General features: G+C 45.1%; 1 protein-coding gene across 5 annotated transcripts in view; it reads left to right on the forward strand.

Moving 5' to 3' along the window:
• SRGAP2 (SLIT-ROBO Rho GTPase activating protein 2) overlaps window positions 1-18,467 on the forward strand; it is a 100,340-nt gene extending 81,873 nt beyond the window's left edge. For 2 of the 5 annotated variants that reach the window (XM_084302008.1, XM_084302009.1), the window contains exons 16-22: window positions 626-731; window positions 1,620-1,844; window positions 5,006-5,085; window positions 9,272-9,452; window positions 9,888-10,034; window positions 12,118-12,445; window positions 14,831-18,467. In XM_084302008.1, the coding sequence (XP_084158134.1) occupies window positions 626-731; window positions 1,620-1,844; window positions 5,006-5,085; window positions 9,272-9,452; window positions 9,888-10,034; window positions 12,118-12,445; window positions 14,831-15,214 (1,451 nt within the window). In that variant the 3' untranslated portion in view covers window positions 15,215-18,467. Of the gene's footprint in view, window positions 1-625; window positions 732-1,619; window positions 1,845-5,005; window positions 5,086-9,271; window positions 9,453-9,887; window positions 10,035-11,224; window positions 11,761-12,117; window positions 12,446-14,830 lie in introns of those variants that run through there. The other 3 variants (XM_084302010.1, XM_084302011.1, XM_084302012.1) reach the window with 3 other exon arrangements.
• Window positions 18,468-18,715: the final 248 nt, after the last annotated feature.

Consider the following 18,715-nt stretch of genomic DNA (forward strand, 5'->3'; position numbering starts at 1 on the left):
CAGCCTTTGAAGCAAAGCAGAAGATAACTGCTTCTAAAATGACTCGTGGTTTTCTTCTCCTGATAAATGCATTTACAGAGTTGAATTCACATTATATAAAAAGAAAAATCTGCTTCCAAATAAGTTCTCCTTTCTGAGATGATTTATGCTGCCCACTTATTTCTCAGTAGGCTGCTGCACACAGAGCTTTTTGCCTCACCCCTTAACTATGTTAATTTTCCATTGAGTGTTGTACAATTTCTTTTTTAAACACCCACCTTTCTAAGCTAACTTGAATGAGCTATTGTGTCAGAGCTATTGAAAGAGATGACATCCAGTGCTCCCACGCGAGGAAGGAGCTTGCAGTGAGGCTTCACGTGTTCAGGGACCTTCGCTGTCAAAGGCATCATGAGCAGGTTCTGCAGCCTTTGTGTTCCCATGCCAGGCAGCTGCTGAATCCAGGAAATAGGCAGACCCTTCCTTGCTGTGCTGCTGCGTTGGCTTCCCCTTATATATATATATTTTTTTATAAAGAAATATACATTTTGCCCAGGACCTATCATATTTTACTGGCTGAACTCGGAGTCGGTGGAAAGTTGTGGCTATGGTGGGGTTGTAACTCTGTGGTGCTCCTTTTTCTTTTCAGCAATGGATAATTTACAAGAGAGAGCGCTCCACATCCGGAAGGTGCTTCTGAACCTGCCTAAGACCACTCTGATCGTAATGAGATACCTCTTTGCATTCCTCAATCAGTGAGTATCCTTCAGAGCGCCATGGCCCTGCTGTGTTAGCGCTGGGTGTAAAGGGGTAGGTGGCAGAGGCAGCCCTGGTGTTGCTGTGTGCAGTCTGAGCAACAGTTCAAGGTGCAGATGTCTTGAGCTTCCCATTGCATCTGTCTTCCTGGGCTTTTGAGCCTTGCTGAAATTTATCCTGATATTAATGCAATCTCAAAGGAGCTCCAGAAATGAAAGTGAATAATGTGCTGGTAAACTAACCAAAAAGTGATACAAAGGAAGCAGAAATTGGGCCCCACACCAGCGAGGAACAGTGTGTGCTAAGTATTGTGAGTGATGGAGAGTGAGTTTATTTTTTTACTGTCCATCACATCTGGCTGGTTCACTGGACAGCTTGACAGCAAGAAAGCAGTAGCTTCTTCCAGTACCATGGTCTCAACGCCTGAGGTAGCATAAAAGGAAAAATGTCCTAACTAGAAGTTAGCAGATTTAAACGTTCTCTCATTCCTGTTGAGATTGGTAGTGTTCGGTCTAAATGCGATGCTGCTGTTCTTCATCATGCTCATCTTAAGAGCAAGAACACAAAAAAAGAGATTGCATTAGGAAATATTCTAAATCTATATAAGGAGGTTAAACTATAAACGGGGATTTGAGCAGTGCTGGGATCAAATCAATAAGGCTTTTAAAGTCCCTTTGGGGTTTCTCTTTCATTTCTTTGTAAATGCCATCAGTCTGTCATTTTTTTCATATGAATCCAGAACATTCACATCCCAGCAAATCAGCTTTAACAGCAGAAAGCCCGAAACAAACCTTCCCCCCTCATCTGTGTTCTCCAGCAGATGATGGCAATGACTGATAATGTTGTTTTGTGTTGTTAACCGTCCTCCCCGCTTCTGTCTTCTGCAGTTTATCTCAGTTCAGTGAAGAGAATATGATGGATCCCTACAACTTAGCCATCTGCTTTGGGCCAACGCTGATGTCGGTGCCTGAAGGTCATGATCAAGTCTCTTGCCAAGCTCATGTCAATGAACTAATCAAAACCATCATCATCCAACATGAGAACATCTTCCCAGGACCAAGGGAGCTGGAGGGTCCAGTCTATAGCAGAAGTGGAAACACTGAGGATTATTGGTATGATAGATATCACTGAGGAGAAAATGAACGGGTGCATATTTTCTTACTGGTTAGCGTGCTCCTGTCATGCATTCTGCATTATCTTAAGTCAGTACTCAAGCGTCTAGCCTCTCAAATCTGTATCATGCAAGAGAAGATGGCTCTGGTATCCCTGGAGAGTCATCAACTTGAAAAGAAATAAGCTGTTAGTAAGTAGCTATTGACTTCTCCAACCTGTGCCCACTTATCTTGAATTGAAGGATAAGGTTGTGCAAGGATTTTCTTGGATATTCTGGTTCTTCTTTTTTTTTTCTTTTTTTTTTTCCCTCCTGCTTTTGCATTTGCTGCATGTCTCAAGTGGCTTTTCTTCAGAGGTAAGGTCACTTGCAGCTGAACCTAGAGAACTGTGGCACGGTTTAATTTTCAGGACAGCACTGGTGGAGGGGGGAGGGAGGAGGGAGGAATGCGAAATCACCATTTCCATCCAGCTTAAAGCTCTGGAGGCCTGGCAGCGTGCTCAGTCTGAGAGCAACATCTGGAAACAATTCAGCCAGCGCGGCTCCTGTCATCTGGGGTGGAAGGTGGGGGAAGGAAAGGAGGTGTTTTCTTTCCTACTGGCCAGGCTGATCTCTCCCACTGAAAACGAGGAATGTTAAATTGTGTCCTGCTTCTCCCCCCCCAGATCCCTCCTCCACTGTCCCAGGAATGCAAATGATTATTTTCATACACTAAAACAAATATGTTTTAAAATGAAGTCACTCTGGTGACAGAGCTAGCCTTGTTCCCCAGCTTGTTTCATAGGAGCTCTGACTATCAGCTCACTCCGTGTATGTGCAGCAAGGAGCAGCTACTTTCTGAAGAAAACTTGCCAGTGCCTCTTTTGGAAAACTTATTGAATTTTACCCTTCGTTCTGATAGTTTTCATTGATCTTATATAGAAATGAATTGTATAGGAAAAAAATAAGAATTTTAAAACCATCAAGAAACACGTCGACAAGAGTGTTTGTCACGTAAGGTGGAGAGAACAAAAACGTGGAATGTGCAGCACAGCCTCTAGCACGTGTAACACTTGGGTGTATACAACCTCTGGTGTGTGTAGCATCAGTACATAGGATGCAAAATGTCCTGGAAGGTAATACCACTTTTCTGAGGGCACTCTTTTTTTTTTTCATTGCCCTTCCTAACCGCTCTGACCTGAGACCCATTAAGCAGAGAAGGGTAGAAGCGAGCAGGGGAGGCTGCTTAATAAAGCCAGGAAGAAGCATCTGGTTCCCATTCGAGCCTTCTCACAGCCCTGGTATTTAGATAGCTGCTAGCGATTGCCCACAGGGCTCCTTGCTGCAGAGCGTGCGAGAAGCAGAGTGAATCTGTTTAGTTTAGCTGATTCATCAGGGAATGAAGTCTGCCGCGTTTGTAATTGCATCGTGCCACTTCGCTGCCCCGAGCCATCTCTTTGCCTAGGAGCTTGCAGGCGATGCTTTGGTGCTCGGGCTGCTGGGGCTCGGAGCCGTGGCTCGCGTGCCTGGGCTCTTGCAGCTTGGGTCGGCAGCTGCCCAGGAGGCTTGGAGCAGCTTGCCTCAGGCAGAGGAGAACAGGGCAAGGTTCAGACTGAAATTCAGGGCTGTGGTGCAGGCATCTTTGAAACACCGCCTGTGATTCAAGCCTGGCACTGGGCTGCCTCTGCCTGTCCATCTGACGGTGCAGAACGGCTTGGCGTAAGCAGCGTACTCAGTGCAGGAGCCCGCATCCTGGCAAGCAAGACCATGGGCGTGCAGGGGAGATGGTGGCGTGGAGATGCTCAGCTGGCATTGCCTTCCTCTGGCAGCCACACTGCTTTCACACCGACCCCTTGGAGTGAAGGCCAGCAGCCTGGTGCTTCTCCTTGGGGCGCCCTGGGGCTCGCACGATGTAGGGTTGTTGGTGGGAAGCTCCGTGGGAGACATGAGTAGAAGGAGGCACGAGTAGGAAGAGGCATGGATAGACGGAGGCATGGACAGAAAGAGGCATGGATAGAAGGAGGCACTCGATCCTCCTCTCTGCAGCATTTGGGTCTCCGGCGTTGGCTGTGCGCGACATTACTTCACAGTCTGCATGAAACTTTAGCCCTCGGTGCTGTATTCCTCTTGGGAGTCCCTGTTGGCTTCGAGTTCTTCTGTAAACTTTATTAAGTAGCACGAAGGCTTTGCGAAGGATGAGAGGCTGATTCCTGAGGCACTGACTCAGAAGATGGTGGCGAAGCTGCGTGTCGTGGATTGAGCATAAAGAGACGCTAGAATGACTCAAACATTTTACCCCTTCTTTTTTGTCTTTTTTTCTCCCTCCTTTAAAAGAGCAGATTACCACAATGGGGTTTTTAAAAGGAAAGCACTGTGATCACTTTTACCATTGTAAGGCCAAACAGACAGGTTAAGCTATCGCTTTGTGAAGAGAAGTCAACATGGCCTTGAGGAAGAGTGAGGGCTGGCTCGGGCTGGCACACAGGGACTTTAGCCTTGTCTCCAGGGACCAGTCTTTGCATTACTTTTATTTATTTATGTATTCCAAGAACATGACCTCCCTGTGCCACTTGCTGCCTGTTGAGAGCTTTTCTTCATGCAAAACGTAAACGAGGACTCTTGGTGTTCCAGGTGCTCTGTAAATAAAGGCTCCGGGCTGAGGGAGCCGTTCAGTGGAATGGGTTGGACAATTCGGTTGTGATAAAAGGGGAAGAGGGAGATGACAAACTCAGACCTGGAAATATCGCTCTGAATTTAGAAACAATTTCCCCCAGGAAGTGGCAGCTATCTCATCAGTCATGTAATGAGCTAATTAGAGCAATGGAGAATACAGCTGGGGGAATAATTCTGGCATGGCAGAGAGGAGCTAGACCCAACATGCCATTGCTGTCTGACTTCTAAACATCTCCAGGGGGCTGGGTTTCAAGATCTGAAGTTAGGCTCCTGATAGCACACAGAAGGTTGACAAAGACATTCAGTTTGTTTAAGCAAGGAAGGGCTTAGCTTGATTGATTTTTACACGCTGACTTGAGTACGTGCAAATGCATCCATGGAGTTTCTGTCAGAGTGGAACCTGGATATTGACCTCCTAAATGGGTGTTCCTGATTGCCTTTGATTTCTGTAAATGAGGGAACTCGCTTTCCACCAGTGTAAAGCACTGTCTGTTTTTCCTTCTGCTGTAGTGAAAGTCCTCACGGAGAGAGAGCCTCGACAGAAGACTCGGTGCAGGACGTCACGGCTGAGCACCACACCAGTGATGATGGTAGGCAGTGCTCAGTAACTCTCTGGTTAGCTGGTGTAACCTGCTCTGGGGGAGGCAGGGAAGGGGGTACCTTGCAGTTAAATCCGAAGTGGAGTTTAAATTGTAACCATCATTTGAAACATCACATGCAGCATTTGATGCCAAAGAGTAAAAATAGGTAAATTCTAAAAATTCCCATCGATCCCACACCCTTTTAAAGTATCTCGTATTCCAAGGGTATGTCACTGTAGCAGCAGGCCTGGGCACACTCGGTGCTGTTTGAGCTCATCTATACCTTAGAAAGGTTTTGGAGTTGGAAGACACAAGGCAAGCACAGAGCCAAAAGGCTGGATGTGCTTCAGCGTGCTCTCCCAGTCCCCATGGCGTGTGCCAGGCAATTCCCCGTTCAGTAGCTTTGGCAGGGGAGCTGTGAGTGCCCTAAGCTGCAGCAGTTCTGCTTCAAGGAAGCAAATGAAATAAAATCAGAACCTGCTTGGCTTGCCTTCCCCTGGAGGCAGGCTTTAGGGTGGAGAGTTCTGGGGTGTCTCTGCTTGATAATTTGTTGGTCTTCCTGAGGAAACTCCCTTCCCCTTCTCGTGGTCTTTTTAGTAAAAAGGGGTGCCAACCCTGAGAATTCCCTGGTATTTTCTAAGGAGACGGTGACACCGCTCTAGTATTGGGGTGTCAATACTTCCAAAGCTGCTTTCTGCAATGGGGACAGCTGCACGTGAGCCCCATGCAGGGCAGAGGAAAAAATTACGGTACTGATGTGAAACAGCAGAGTGCTGACCAACGTGGAAGGACAACTGACCAAAACAGGACAAAATAGATTTTTCTTCTTGCTTTTTGACCATTTGCAATTGTCTTAAAGTTCTGTGTTGGTTCTACTTGTGGTGGTCTCAGCTGTAAAGGTGGGAGGAAGGTGGCGTTGCCTTCGAACGAGGTAGTGTCATTTCTGAGCTGGTCTTCGGTAATTTACTCATAGCCGTCATCCTCCTGTGCTGCTTTTTGCTGTCTCTGCTCCAGCAGTCGCCTAACAAACCTTTCCCATGGCATTGCTGTGCTCCTGCTGGCTTAATGGTGTTCACACACCAGTAACAAAGTAAACACCGTTTGAGCACTGCTAGAAATGCTGGAAAATGAGTTCTCCCGCAGCAAGGTCAATCACTGTCGCAGCGACTCCTCACCAAGGTTGTTGGGAAGAAACACAAAGACTACAGGAATGAAGCATGAGTTTGCTATCTGTGTCGAACAGGGTGTTCTTTCTGAAAAGCTTTAGTTTCTAAAAAATGCACTAAAACGTGTCCTTTTCAAGTTTGTACCTAAAGGAGGAGTAATTTCGTGGCTGTAATCAAGGGAATCAGGACTGCAACAGCCGGGGCTAAAATCTGCAGGCTGAACCACCACTGGGTGTGCTCTCGTTATTTCGGGGGGGAGGGGGGTTAGGTCACGTAGGTAGTCAGGAGGACACAGTGATGGGAAAATGAGCAGCCAGAGATGAGAGAGGGACACTGTTTTACAGCCTCTGGAACAGGATCGCGTGGGGCCCCTGTGCAAGGTAAAACCGGGAGGCGTTTTGGATGGAGTTCTGCAACCTCCACGGAATATTCCATAGGAAGCAGTTGGGAGGGAGAGCTTGGCACCGAAGCAGAGGAGAGCGCGGGGCCTCCGTCCCTGCTGCGGGAACAGCGAGGCCTCGTGCCGTGAGGGCCCTCCCGTCCTCCTGGGGTTCCGCCGTGTTGCACCTCAGGCTGAGTGTCAGCGGTGCTGGCAGTGCCTCGGTCACTCTTGGGGTTGAGATTTTTCTCTCTCGTTCAGCTTTTGGATGAGACCTTTTGTGAGGCTGGACCCCGTCCTCCCAAAGTACGGCCTCACCCCAGCCACCTCTGCTGGCATGGCGGGGCTGGCAGGCCGCAGAAGGGGGATGAGCCCCTTCACCATCTGCAGGTGGTTTTGAACACAAAGAGAGCACACAAGACTGCTAAATGGAAGGAAATGAACCCAACTTCAGAAGAATTGTTTTATGAAGGCTTTCTTAGCTGCTGTGCTGATTCTGAGTGGATCTGTGGCTGCCAAGTGAAATAAATGTGTCTTGGTAATTCCTTGGTGGGGTCTGAGGGCTCAAAGCCCCTCGAGGCTTCAGTGCTTGGGACGTGGTCGCCGAGGGGCTCTGGGGAGCTGCTGTGCTGGGCACGGCGTCTGGAAATGGGCATGAGAGGTCAGAAATGCTGAAAGACGAGCGTGTCGCGTGCTCGTTTCACTGGGGGCATGAGTGGAAAGATTTGAAACTGCTGCTTTTGTGCGCAGGTTCTCAGACTGGCAGGGTTAATTGTTGGGCTTAGCCTTCCTGGGCTTTATTCTCACAGCTTTCTGCTCTGGGCATGAGCGTAGCAGGAAAAAGCTACTGGAAATTAGAGTCTAAAATCACTTCTCTGGATGAAAGCCAGAGTCCTAAAAGGCAAATTGGAAACATAAGAAACCTGAGTGCCGCGCTCATCTGGAACAATAAACACTTCTTAATGAAACAGACGGAATTTACAAAACCGCAGCCCCATCGCCTTCGTAAACAGAGGGGGACACCAAAAACCAGCATTATCAGGTTTTTTTGAATGTTGTGAAGAAGCTGGCTCCAGAGGCAAAGCAAACAAGAGAGAAGCGGAGCCAAAACCAGATAACCGCGTGCTTTGGGGAGTCTGGAGCAGGGTGGCTATCGCAAGACGAAAACATGGCCAGGCTTTTTTCCCCGTTGCTGGTGGCTGAGAGCTGATAATGGGATTTGTGTGAGGCTCACCACAGACTTACCTGAAACGTGTGATTTGAGAGAATTCAGCAGGCCTGGTTTAGTGATGGAGTTCATTACTGGGGGTCAGCCTGGTAGACCCTGTGGCCAACTGCTCTCATCTTGCTTTGTAACTCAAGTTGTTGGTCGGGGCTCCTCAGGCAGAGCTCAGATGGATTTACACTATTTTATTTTTCTCTAGCCCGGCTGCTGCCTGGGTCAACATTGGAAGACCTAATTCTTGAGCGTATGCCCTCCCAAGGAATAATTGTAAAAGCTGTGGCTCATGTTTGGTTTTCCAGTCCTTTTTGGCTGGTTGTTGCACTGTACAAGCTTCCCATAATGCTGGTCGAGATCTCAGGATGAAATGGCTTATCTTCTCTTCCCCAGGAAGAGGAACCACAAGTCTGTTCCCCTGAGAAAGAGCTCTGTTTCCATGGCTGTGGTGGAAAGCTCCTTTAAAGTAATTAGCAGCTGAAGTCCACTGGGGCCATGTGGTTGAGCTCATCTCCATTCCCCTGATTCCAGAATAGAATTGGGAGCTGGCACGATCTATATTTGGACTCAGCCAATAGCAGATATTTTTTTAAAGTCTTAAAAATAATCCACGTGTATTTCATATTGATTTTCCTGAGCGTATAAACGCCTATATTCTCCCCCTGCACAGCATCAGAGTCCTACAGGGACCCAGATCAGTGCCCAGCTGCAAACACGGCGTGGCTGTAATTCTTCCGTGAGCTTTATCAAAGAGGAGCTGTCAGATTTGGGGCACATGGTGCGGCTCCGAGCACAGCCCAGCTGCACAGAGTTGCAGTGCTGGCTGCCGGGTGCCTTTGGTAGCTTCCCCAACAGCTCGATGGAAAGGGCAGGGGTCTGCTCTCCTGGGTCAGGCAAACCTCACAGGCAGCAGAAACTTCCTTCTGAACAGACGCTTAATTTCTGAAGCAGCTTGGAACCAGAGGAGGTTTCTCTTCTTAAACGCTGATAACAGATCCTGCTTGCCAGCCCAGGGAGTTTTGTTTAGCTGCCTTTCAAAAAGCAGATTTTTGGCAGAGACGCATTACTGCTACCCAGTTTTGATTTGTTTTTTTTAATAAGGTGCTAATTTTGTCATTGTCATTTCCATCTTTGTACACTTGAATAGCTGTCAGTGGGTTTATGACTTAAAAAATGTGAATGTGTCTATCACGCAGAGATCAGGTAAATGCTGAAATTGCAACATCCTTACCTATAAATATAAGGATCCCTTAATATAGGGATTCCCCTCTGAATCTTACTGCTCCCACCCTCTGCTACCTAAAGAACCAACACTTTATCCTACATCACATGCTCTCTTCATAAACTGTTTTGTGGTAGGTGTGAACTGTTGACTACTTATCTGAGCCCAGGTGTTTAGTGAATTGTTGTTTATTCCCTTCTATCTCCTAGAGTGTGAGCCCATAGAAGCAATAGCGAAGTTCGACTACATTGGCAGGACTGCACGAGAGCTGTCCTTTAAAAAAGGAGCTTCTCTCTTACTCTATCAGCGGGCCTCAGATGACTGGTGGGAGGGACGCCACAATGGAATTGACGGCCTTATTCCTCATCAGTATATCGTCGTTCAAGACACGTATGTTACACTTTAAGTCCATCTGCGAGATGGGCTTGCCTAAAATCAGGTGTGGAATGGAGTATTTGTGTCAGGGTGCTGACACCACAGGGGGAGAGTTCGTCCTTCAGCCTTCCCCACAAGGAGGGGATCCTACTGAAACAAGCAGAGCCCGGCACAGGCATAGGTGTCCACTTACGTTGGGAAGTCTTCGGCTTCAGTGTGACATAAAAGCTGCTCTGGGGCTGCCAGCCTGCTAAAGCTGCAGGGCTGAGATCTCCTAATTGCTTAAAGACATCAGGCTCTCTCCTTTGAAAGATGTGTAACGATTCTTAAGAGAAAGACGTTAGCACAGTGCTGTAGTCTTTTATGTATGTTACACACACAGTGCTGTATTTGAAGTTCGGTGCTGTTGGTCCTGTTTTGGTTGTGATTTCCTTCCCTCCTCCTTCCTAGTGAGGATGGTATCTCGGAAAGATCCAGTCCGAAGTCTGAAATAGAAATAAATTCTGAGCCACCGGAAGAAAAAGTGACTGCTAGAGCTGGTGCCAGTTGCCCAAGTGGGGGTCACGTCGCAGATATTTACCTTGCAAACATCAACAAGTAAGAACAGCCTTGCATTATTTTACTTAATTGTAAAGATCTTGGTGATGAGTCCAGTAAAACATTTCCTTCCCCGAAAGATGTTAATGAGCGCTTCCACCATTTTTCTCTGCTTTTGCCTCCTCTAACTCACTCGTGTTTTGCTGTCCTGTTCTCTCTGTCACCGATGTGGCCAGTGCTTATTTAGAATCCCACTGGCTTCTCTTCCCTGTCCCCATGTGCCATCTGTTCCTGTTTTCACAAATATGTTCTGTTTTATAAGCTAAAGATACCGAGAAACAGAGAGCAATAGTGGAATAAGTCCTTGTAATCATGTGTTGCCATTCCTCGTTGTGTTCCTGTGGTTTGTTATGTCTCGTTTACTCTTAACACGCTTTTTTTGTGGGGTGGGGGGACAGCCTTTCAGAAAGTAGCACCACATTTTGTGCTAAATGACATACCTCAAGTCCCACCATCTGGCATTGCCTGTGACATTCTGTTTCTCCAGCACTTCTCACCTTGGGTTACTAACCATATGCTTGCAGTGAAACAGCACGTCTCCCTGTTGCTCCAACTTACCTGCTCAATGACAAATTGTTTCCTTAGCCAACAGTCCACTTACCAGCTTAATTTCCCAGATTTTTATTAAGAGACTAAATTTCTTGATCTTTAATTATTTTGCATTAGGTTATTCCCCCAATCTTTGATTATTTAATTTCTATTAAAAAAGCCTCACCTCTGTATGTTGTGCAGTGAAGGTATTAATGTGATAGTTACAGTTCTATGGGAGTGGATATTTTTAACCTTCAGTTAGTTTAACAGACTGTAGCAGGTCCAAACCTTTAAAGAGGATGTATTTCTGTTAATGTTTTTATGAGCTAATGTCCTACACAGAGCCTGGCCCTTAGTTTATGGGAGTCAGCAGAGCTCTGTTGTTATCACTAAAGCTATACTGGCCTGCCTCAGCTTGGGATCTGTGCTTTCTTTGCTATTTACTGTATGAGCCATGAAGTATGCCATGCTGTCAGTTATGGAAAGATTTATATAATGAGCAGACCTTTGCAGCTTCACCATCTGCTGATTTTTGGTAGCATTAAATGTAGTGTTTGTAAGAAGCCTGGGTAATGTCCACTCCAGTATTTTTCCCTTTACTAGGGAAATTGATATTTAGCAATAGTAGCGTAAGACTCATTTTGTTGTTTTTTCTTTAGGAATGAATCTTCTGACCTATGTGTGAACAGACTTGGGCAAAATTAAATCAGATGGTTTCGCAATGACAGTTGTGCCACCCACTGAATTATTATTTGGATGCCAAAATCCTACTGGAGTTAACACTTTCTTGCAGTTATTCATGGGGCTGGTGCTATATATAAATGGATCCTTCCCTGTATAATGGATGCCAAGCTTCAGACCTATGGCATAAAGTATTCTGCTGCGATGGCCTTTGTATAATTTGAATGGAATCATACTGTCAGACCTCATGGTGCTGGGGTAGAAACTAAATTGTTTGGACCAGCTTTATCCATTTGACATCTTTTGGTTTGTCTCTAGCCCTGTATTGATAATACCTCATGGTCCTGCCAAAGCAATGCAAAAGAAATCTCTGTTACCACCAGCAAATACTGGAAACGATCGTTAACCCCAAACTATGGGGTTTTTTGCTTGCCAATCTCTGAAAATAATAACTTGATGCCTTGGGCCAGGAGCTTAGTAGACTTATACTGTGTCCTCCAGTCAAAAATTGTAGCTCTGCTCTTCAAATGTAATAAAAACACATCATCAAAACCTGTTGATGGCACAGAGGGTTTTTTTTGTTCAAATATAAAAGATTTACTTCATGACCAAGTTAATTACATTCCATCCAAGCTTTCTGTTTTTGGTATGAATGTGCACAGCTGCCAGACTCGTGTTATTAGACGTGTTAAATGGAATGGTTTATAACTACTGTTTCACAGTGACTCCTAAAAACCTGGGTGTATTTGTAATCTGGGCATCTTTATGTCTCTTCCCATTGTCCTCTGTGTTGTTTTGGGGGGATATCTTCAAATTGCAGCCCGTTACGTGTTTCTGCTTGTATTGACTTGTTTTGCTTTTGTGACTGAAGGCAAAGAAAGAAACCAGAGTCAGGCAGCATCAGAAGAGCCTTCCGTCAAAGTGACAGCCATGGACTAGGTAGCTCACTGGCAGAACCAGCCTCCCCAGGAGCCATAGCCGGTTCCAGACCCTCATCTCAGCCCATAATGAGCCAAAGTCTTCCCAAGGAGGTTCCAGACAAATGCTCCATCAGTGGCCACGGCAGCCTCAATTCTATCAGCCGACACTCATCTCTGAAGAACAGGATAGACAGCCCGCAGATCCGGAAAACTGTGACAGCAGGGAGGTCAAAGAGCTTCAACAACCACCGGCCCATGGACCCTGAAGTGATTGCACAGGTAAATGGGAGAGCTTTGCCTTCAACACTTTGCTTTTTTACATTTAAAGGATGGTGGTGGATGCAACTAAATGTTACAGTGCAAAGTTCAGACTTACTTCCTATCCCTTCCCTTCCAGCAACGCAATATTAACTTACTACACTTGAGTTTAATCTTTCAGCCTCACTTTGTGTTAGCCGCTGAGACGGCATTCAGGAGTGAAGATAAAGAGGCAGGTCCTTGCTCCAGAAAAACTTGGCCCTGTTCATTACCCAGAATTTAGTTTTAACAATAAAAATGTCCACTTCAGAAAGTTACGCAGATTCCAAAGCTGTCAGCAAAAAAAATAATCATAACTTCAAGACATGAGAAAAGTAAAGTATTTAGTGTCAGTTCTAAATTCTCCTGTCAGTTGTGCAAACTTGCCTGTGGTTAGACATTCGAAGCATATGTAGTAGCACAGTCAAAATAACAGCAGGCTGCTGAGTTGTACGGAGCTCACAGTGTCATCTTTATATGCTTACAGGGTCCAGTGTGATTAGAAACCAACTCTGAATGTAATACTCCCTAGATTTCATTAGTTGTTTATTTTGACAAGTGCCTTGAAATGAGGGCAGGCTACCAAGGCTTATACAGCTGCGCTTCAACATCACGACGCAACAGAAACACAAGTGGAGTCTTTGCATCTGCACCTCTGTGACTTCACAAGCAGAGCAGAAAACAATTGATAGTCAGACGTATTTGAAGAAATGACAGCCTCTAAAGGGGGAATGATGTAAATGGTGCAGATTGCCATCTTCTCTGAAGGATCTTCCCTTTCTCCTGTTCCCAAGAGTGAGATGTGCCTGCACGTGTATGCTTGCTATACCAACTGTTTGCAGTATGTGATGGATGTATCTAAAGCCAAGGAATTCCTGGGTCTCAGATTACAAAGTCAGCTCGGGGGGACCTGACTTCTTCGCCTCTTTTCATTCAGCAGTCTGTAGATTTCTAAAGATGTGGAGAAGAGATGCGGAGAAATTAGACTACATTTTTATTCACAAGGCAGCAACATCAAGTAATAAATAAGGTCCAAATAAAAATCTGCTGCATTCTGATAAAAAGATGTATTTTGGCCTCCTGAATATCTTTACTCCATATGTTCCAGTGGAATCAGAATATACAGTTCTTGTTGTCTTCATATTTCATTGTCCTTCCAAGGCTTCGCTTGACATAAATCAGTTTTTGTTTTTTCAATCAAGCTCTAACTGAAGTTGTTCTGTCTCTTCTTCCTGCCAGAATGTTAAGTCCATTGTTTTCACTGGAGAAGTCTGGGGAGGAAAAAAGAAGAAGGGGGAAGGGGGCTGGGGAGACCTGTGTTAAATTAGTTTTTCTTAGCCCTGCAGTATCTGTTCTAACACCATCTAACAATGATCATGCATTTTACATATTTTTCCCTAACTTCATAAGTAAAATCTGCCTGGCCTCAAGATAGACTTGGAGGTGTCGGATTTCTGTCTCTGGTTTCTTCCACCATTCCTTGACTGATTTACCTTCCCCACCCCCTGAAAAACCTCTAAGGAAGCTAAAAAGCTGCAGCCAAACTGTGAGTCACAGAAAGGCTAAGCTCCCCTGCTCTCCAGTGAGTTCTGTGCACCAGTGGGCTCTGCAGGCAGGCTCCAGCAGACATGTAGGTCCTCATGTAGCCGAGAACAAAAAAGCCTGTTTTTTAAAATAGCAAAGTGCTTTTTGTTCATTTGTTAATAAATGTAATATAAGAGGACATAGAAATGTCAACTTGGACTTCCGTGTGTGTTTCTGATGTTTCTGTGTTTTTTAAAACATGAAAGTTTTGCGTCCTGTGTAATACCGCTCCGGGAAGGTGAGGCTGCTTGGGCGGCAGGGAGACCGATGGGGCAACATCACACAAGGATTTCGGCACTCAGTGTGGCCCATCAGCAGTGTCAAAATCTTCAGGTTTTCCATTTTTTAAGAGTTTGCTCTCATGAATCTCACCTGCCCATTAAAATACAGGAGTGGATCCCAGCATTTTGAACCACCTGCTTTTGTGCTCGTTGCTGCACTGTGGGCGTGGAGTCAGCTTTGAATTCCAAGCAGCATCTGGATACCCTGGGATCAGTAAGGGACTAGATTAGCATCAAAAAAGTGTTAGCAATTTTTTCTATTCCCTGAAGATAAGAAAAAGAACCTATTACTGCTTTTTGGCTTCAGTATATAAGGGTGCGTAGCAAGTATAGTTTGTCATGAGTTTCACTTTGTCACCTGAAGGCCATCAACCTGCTAATTGATTTGAGCATTGGTGTTTACAGACTGAAAACAAATGCGTAGTTCTCCAAGACTGACTTTATCTCCCTATTTATGTGTCTGGGTTCTGTGACTGACTCGGTTTCTCTTTTGTGTTTGCAGGACATTGAAGCTACTATGAACTCTGCTCTGAACGAGCTGCGGGAGCTGGAGAGGCAAAGCAGCGTCAAGCATGCGCCAGATGTTGTCCTTGACACCCTGGAGCCTTTGAAAACCTCTCCAGTGGTGGCCCCCACCTCCGAACCTTCCAGCCCTCTGCACACTCAGATCCTCAAGGACACTGAACCAGCTTTCCAGCGCAGCGCCAGCACCGCCGGCGACATCCCCTGCACCTTCAGGCCAGTGAAGTCGGTCAAAATGGCCACCCAGGTGAAACCTCCAGCGACCCGGCCCAAGCCTACAGTTTTCCCCAAATCAAATGCCACGAGCCCTGGCGTTGCCTCCTCTGCATCTCAGCAGCCTACTGACAAGTCCTGTACTGTCTGACAAACTTGATGCTGCACTGTGGATATAGCTGTGTTGTTTCGGATGAAGAGACTGTGCTAAAAGACATCACGATTCCTATTTAACTAATTTTTGAACTTCTGCTGAAGGTTAGTTGTGGACTGCTACTTACTGCTGGGAGCTCTTCCTGGGAGTGAATTAAGTGGTAACAACCTCGTCCCATGTACCCGCATCAGTGATGTTCGTAAGGCAAAACGCTTCGTGCCACGCTTAGGAAATCCACTATCGGGTCACTGTGAAGCTGAGGAGGAAAACACAAAATAGTGATGAGTTGGATCTTGGTTTCTTGTTGATGCCTTGTTCAAAGTGTTTGGCCACCGAAAGAAATATTTGGTGGCATCCTGTTCTGAATACTGGTGTAGTGACTTATATATTCTGTGTTTCATTTATCACAGGGAAACAATAGGATAGATTTTAGTCTATTGCATGTTTTGGTGCCACTAGTTACGTGGAGCTTGGACATGCCTGTTTCTTGTGCATTATTATTATGTCGCCCGCTGGTGCCACTGTGGTTAAGGGTCTGTCTCAACTTCCATTACATCCTCGGGTTTTGTTTGTTTGCTGCCCCGTTCCTCCCCGCAGGGCCAAGGCTCTTGGCCGTCCGGCCTCATCCTTTAGACAACACTTGTCATGAAAAATAGTTTACTCTGGAACGCTCTTAGATTTTGTGGAGTTATATGTAATATGTGTCTGTGCAAATATAAACAAATATGTTCCTGAGGTTTAGGAGCATAAGAGAGAGCCCAGTGGTTGCTTATGGACAATCTAGCTGTTTTCCCCCTTTTTGCTCTCCCATATTTAAAAACAGCTTTATTGTTTTCCAGTGTAATTTTTGGCCCGTAGGCTATGATGTGGTGTGTGGTCTCAGGAGACTGAATGTAAAAACAAGTTAACTTCTGAAATCTTGCATACTCTCATGGGAGTTCATTTACTAACGCACACGTTCTTGCTTTGGTCATATATCAAGATGGATCCTTACCAAAATCCCAATTACAAGCACTGTAAAACTTCAAGCAGAAGTTCTCAAGCTTTGTATCTTCTCCCTGTTTCTGGCTGTAAATGCTCGGGTCAGTGGCCGTGACCGCTGTGAACTGCTTTAGGGGTCTCTGCTCTTATAGAGTGGTGTAAGAAACGCTGCTTGGGACGGTGACGTGACAGCATGCAGCTTCTGGAGTGGCTTCCCCGCGTGTTCTTTGGTAGATGGCATGCCTTCGTAGGACTCTGCAGACGTGAATGATTCTTGGTGTATGTATTTATATGGTAGACAGCAAATGCTTCAGCCGCCAGCAGGCTGCATGAACTCTTTTTGTACTCTACTGAGAATTTTCCACAATGCAAACATTTATTTAATTTTTTTTTTAAAAAGAAGGCGTGTGCCACTTACAACGGTGAAGAAGATCTCACGGTCCCAGGAGTGAGGAGACTCTGGCCCTTAGTTCACCTTATTGCCAAGGTTTTTTGGGATTTAAAAAGTAGCTGCACATCTTATGTTTTCATCAAATGAATTCAGGCAAGGACAAGATAAGAGAAGTTATTTTCCTCTTCCATTTATCTTTTTCTTTTAAATGTATGGGTTTCTCACACTTTAGCTTCCTTGTGACTGCAAGGTCGTTATAATTGGCACTTAGTAATTTAAAAACAAGCAAAACTTACCTGAGAACAATTTCTTCAATGTACTTTTCTGATCAGTTGAAGGATGTTGCTTGGAGAAATGAGCAGGGTTTTTACTGTGTCCCCATCCCTCCCCTACACACATACCCATCTCCACAGCAGTAATACACCCATATTAGCGGCGTTTATTTAAAAGACCAACTTTCTTTGTGCTCTTAACTAAGAACCTATGCCAACCGGGGGACACCAGAAAGGTTTCAGTGAGAACACTTCTGCGATTCCTTTTTCCTTAGCTGATCTGTAGCGGCGGTTCTCCTGGAAGCACTGCGGTACGCGCGCGCCTGTCATGGACCGTGCCCTGATCACCTCGCAGGGAAGGATCCCCAACAGCGACCAGCGAACTTTGCTCTCAGGTTCTGATGGACTTCTACCACCAAGGAATCACTTGGTCTTTTGGGGAAAAAGAACTAAACTTGCAATTTTTCGCTCAGGCAGAACTTTCTGGCATTTATTTTATGTAGGGAATTTTTGCTTTTGTTTCGTTTGGTCGTGAATGACCAAAGTTAATCTGTGTCAAGAGCAGGATCTCTGTGAAATTTACTTTGACTCATTTGTAATGCCTTATTTTCTTTATATTTTTATGCCTAGCATTCACGTTTCTAAGAATAAGTGTCCAGCCACACACAGCACATTTGGAGGAGATGCTCTTTTCTGTCTTCAAGGTCTGAAGTATGAATGGAAATCGAGAGATAAAGACTTCAGGTTACTGTAACAGCAACTGTCTGTATGTGAATTACTATGCTTATCTCTAGCATCCACAGCTCTGGGACAATCCTACTGACAAGGGGAATATGCTTAGCAGCATAAACTGTATATTGAGCAACTCAACTGGAATTTTGGTGTGCACTGTGATTGACACTTAAAACTTACAGCAAGCAATATGGCAGCGTGAAGAACTTTTCCTCTTCCACCTGACCTGGGCCTGTCCAGCCAGCAGGACATGCACACACATGTGCACACATAGGAGAGAGAACACAAAAAGGAAACTTTTAGCTCGTCTGCTTCACTCTGTGAACGTACCAGGCTGAGAGGACATTGCCGTGAGTGTTTTGCTACCGTTCGTTGCAGGAGAGGTGGGAGAGAAAAACTGGAAATAGCAACACCACCCTGCAAAACCAGTGGGCGTCTTGTAGAAGAGACCAACGTAGTGTGGACAAATAAGATACAGTGGTTTGCTTGGGGAGGTATCACTGTTGATTCATATCTTCATATTCAGAAGAAATATTAGCTCTTCCATGGAAATTCTTTCATGACTTTTATGTAATGTATGTGTCAAATATAAAGACAAGAAGTGTTTGATAACTGGAATAACGTATGTCTGTTTGATAGTGCTTTGTATGAACAAAGAGTTCTTGTTCATCAAATGTTGGATTGAAATAATCCAAAGCAAAACTTTTAAAATAAAATACAATTTTAGGTGATCAATCTTAATAGTTTCTGAAGCTCTAACCTTTTATGTTTTATTTCCCTTGTTGGGAATTGAGCAGTGTGCTTTAATGATTGCTAAATTTCTGCCTCTCGAGGGTAATCCAAAGGCTCACAGTTGATAAATTGTAAATTCGTTCTTCATGTCAAAGCAATGGGACATGAGCGAGCTTTTCTCATTTTATCTGTACTGGATATTTTGTTGCAATGAAAATGATTAAATAATTAGAGTGCACTGTGACAGCAGGAAGAAACACGTTGTGTATGTATGTATTTTGATACCTGTTTAAAAGGAGTCTTTGGGTTTCCTGTGATGAATACCTCATATGTTTGATTTTTGGGGGTTTTGTTGGATTATTTTTTTCTTTTAAGGCAAGATTGTTCTTG

The sequence above is a fragment of the Netta rufina genome, assembly GCF_964035555.1.
Source record: "Netta rufina genome assembly, chromosome: 26".
Taxonomy (NCBI): Eukaryota; Metazoa; Chordata; class Aves; order Anseriformes; family Anatidae; genus Netta; species Netta rufina.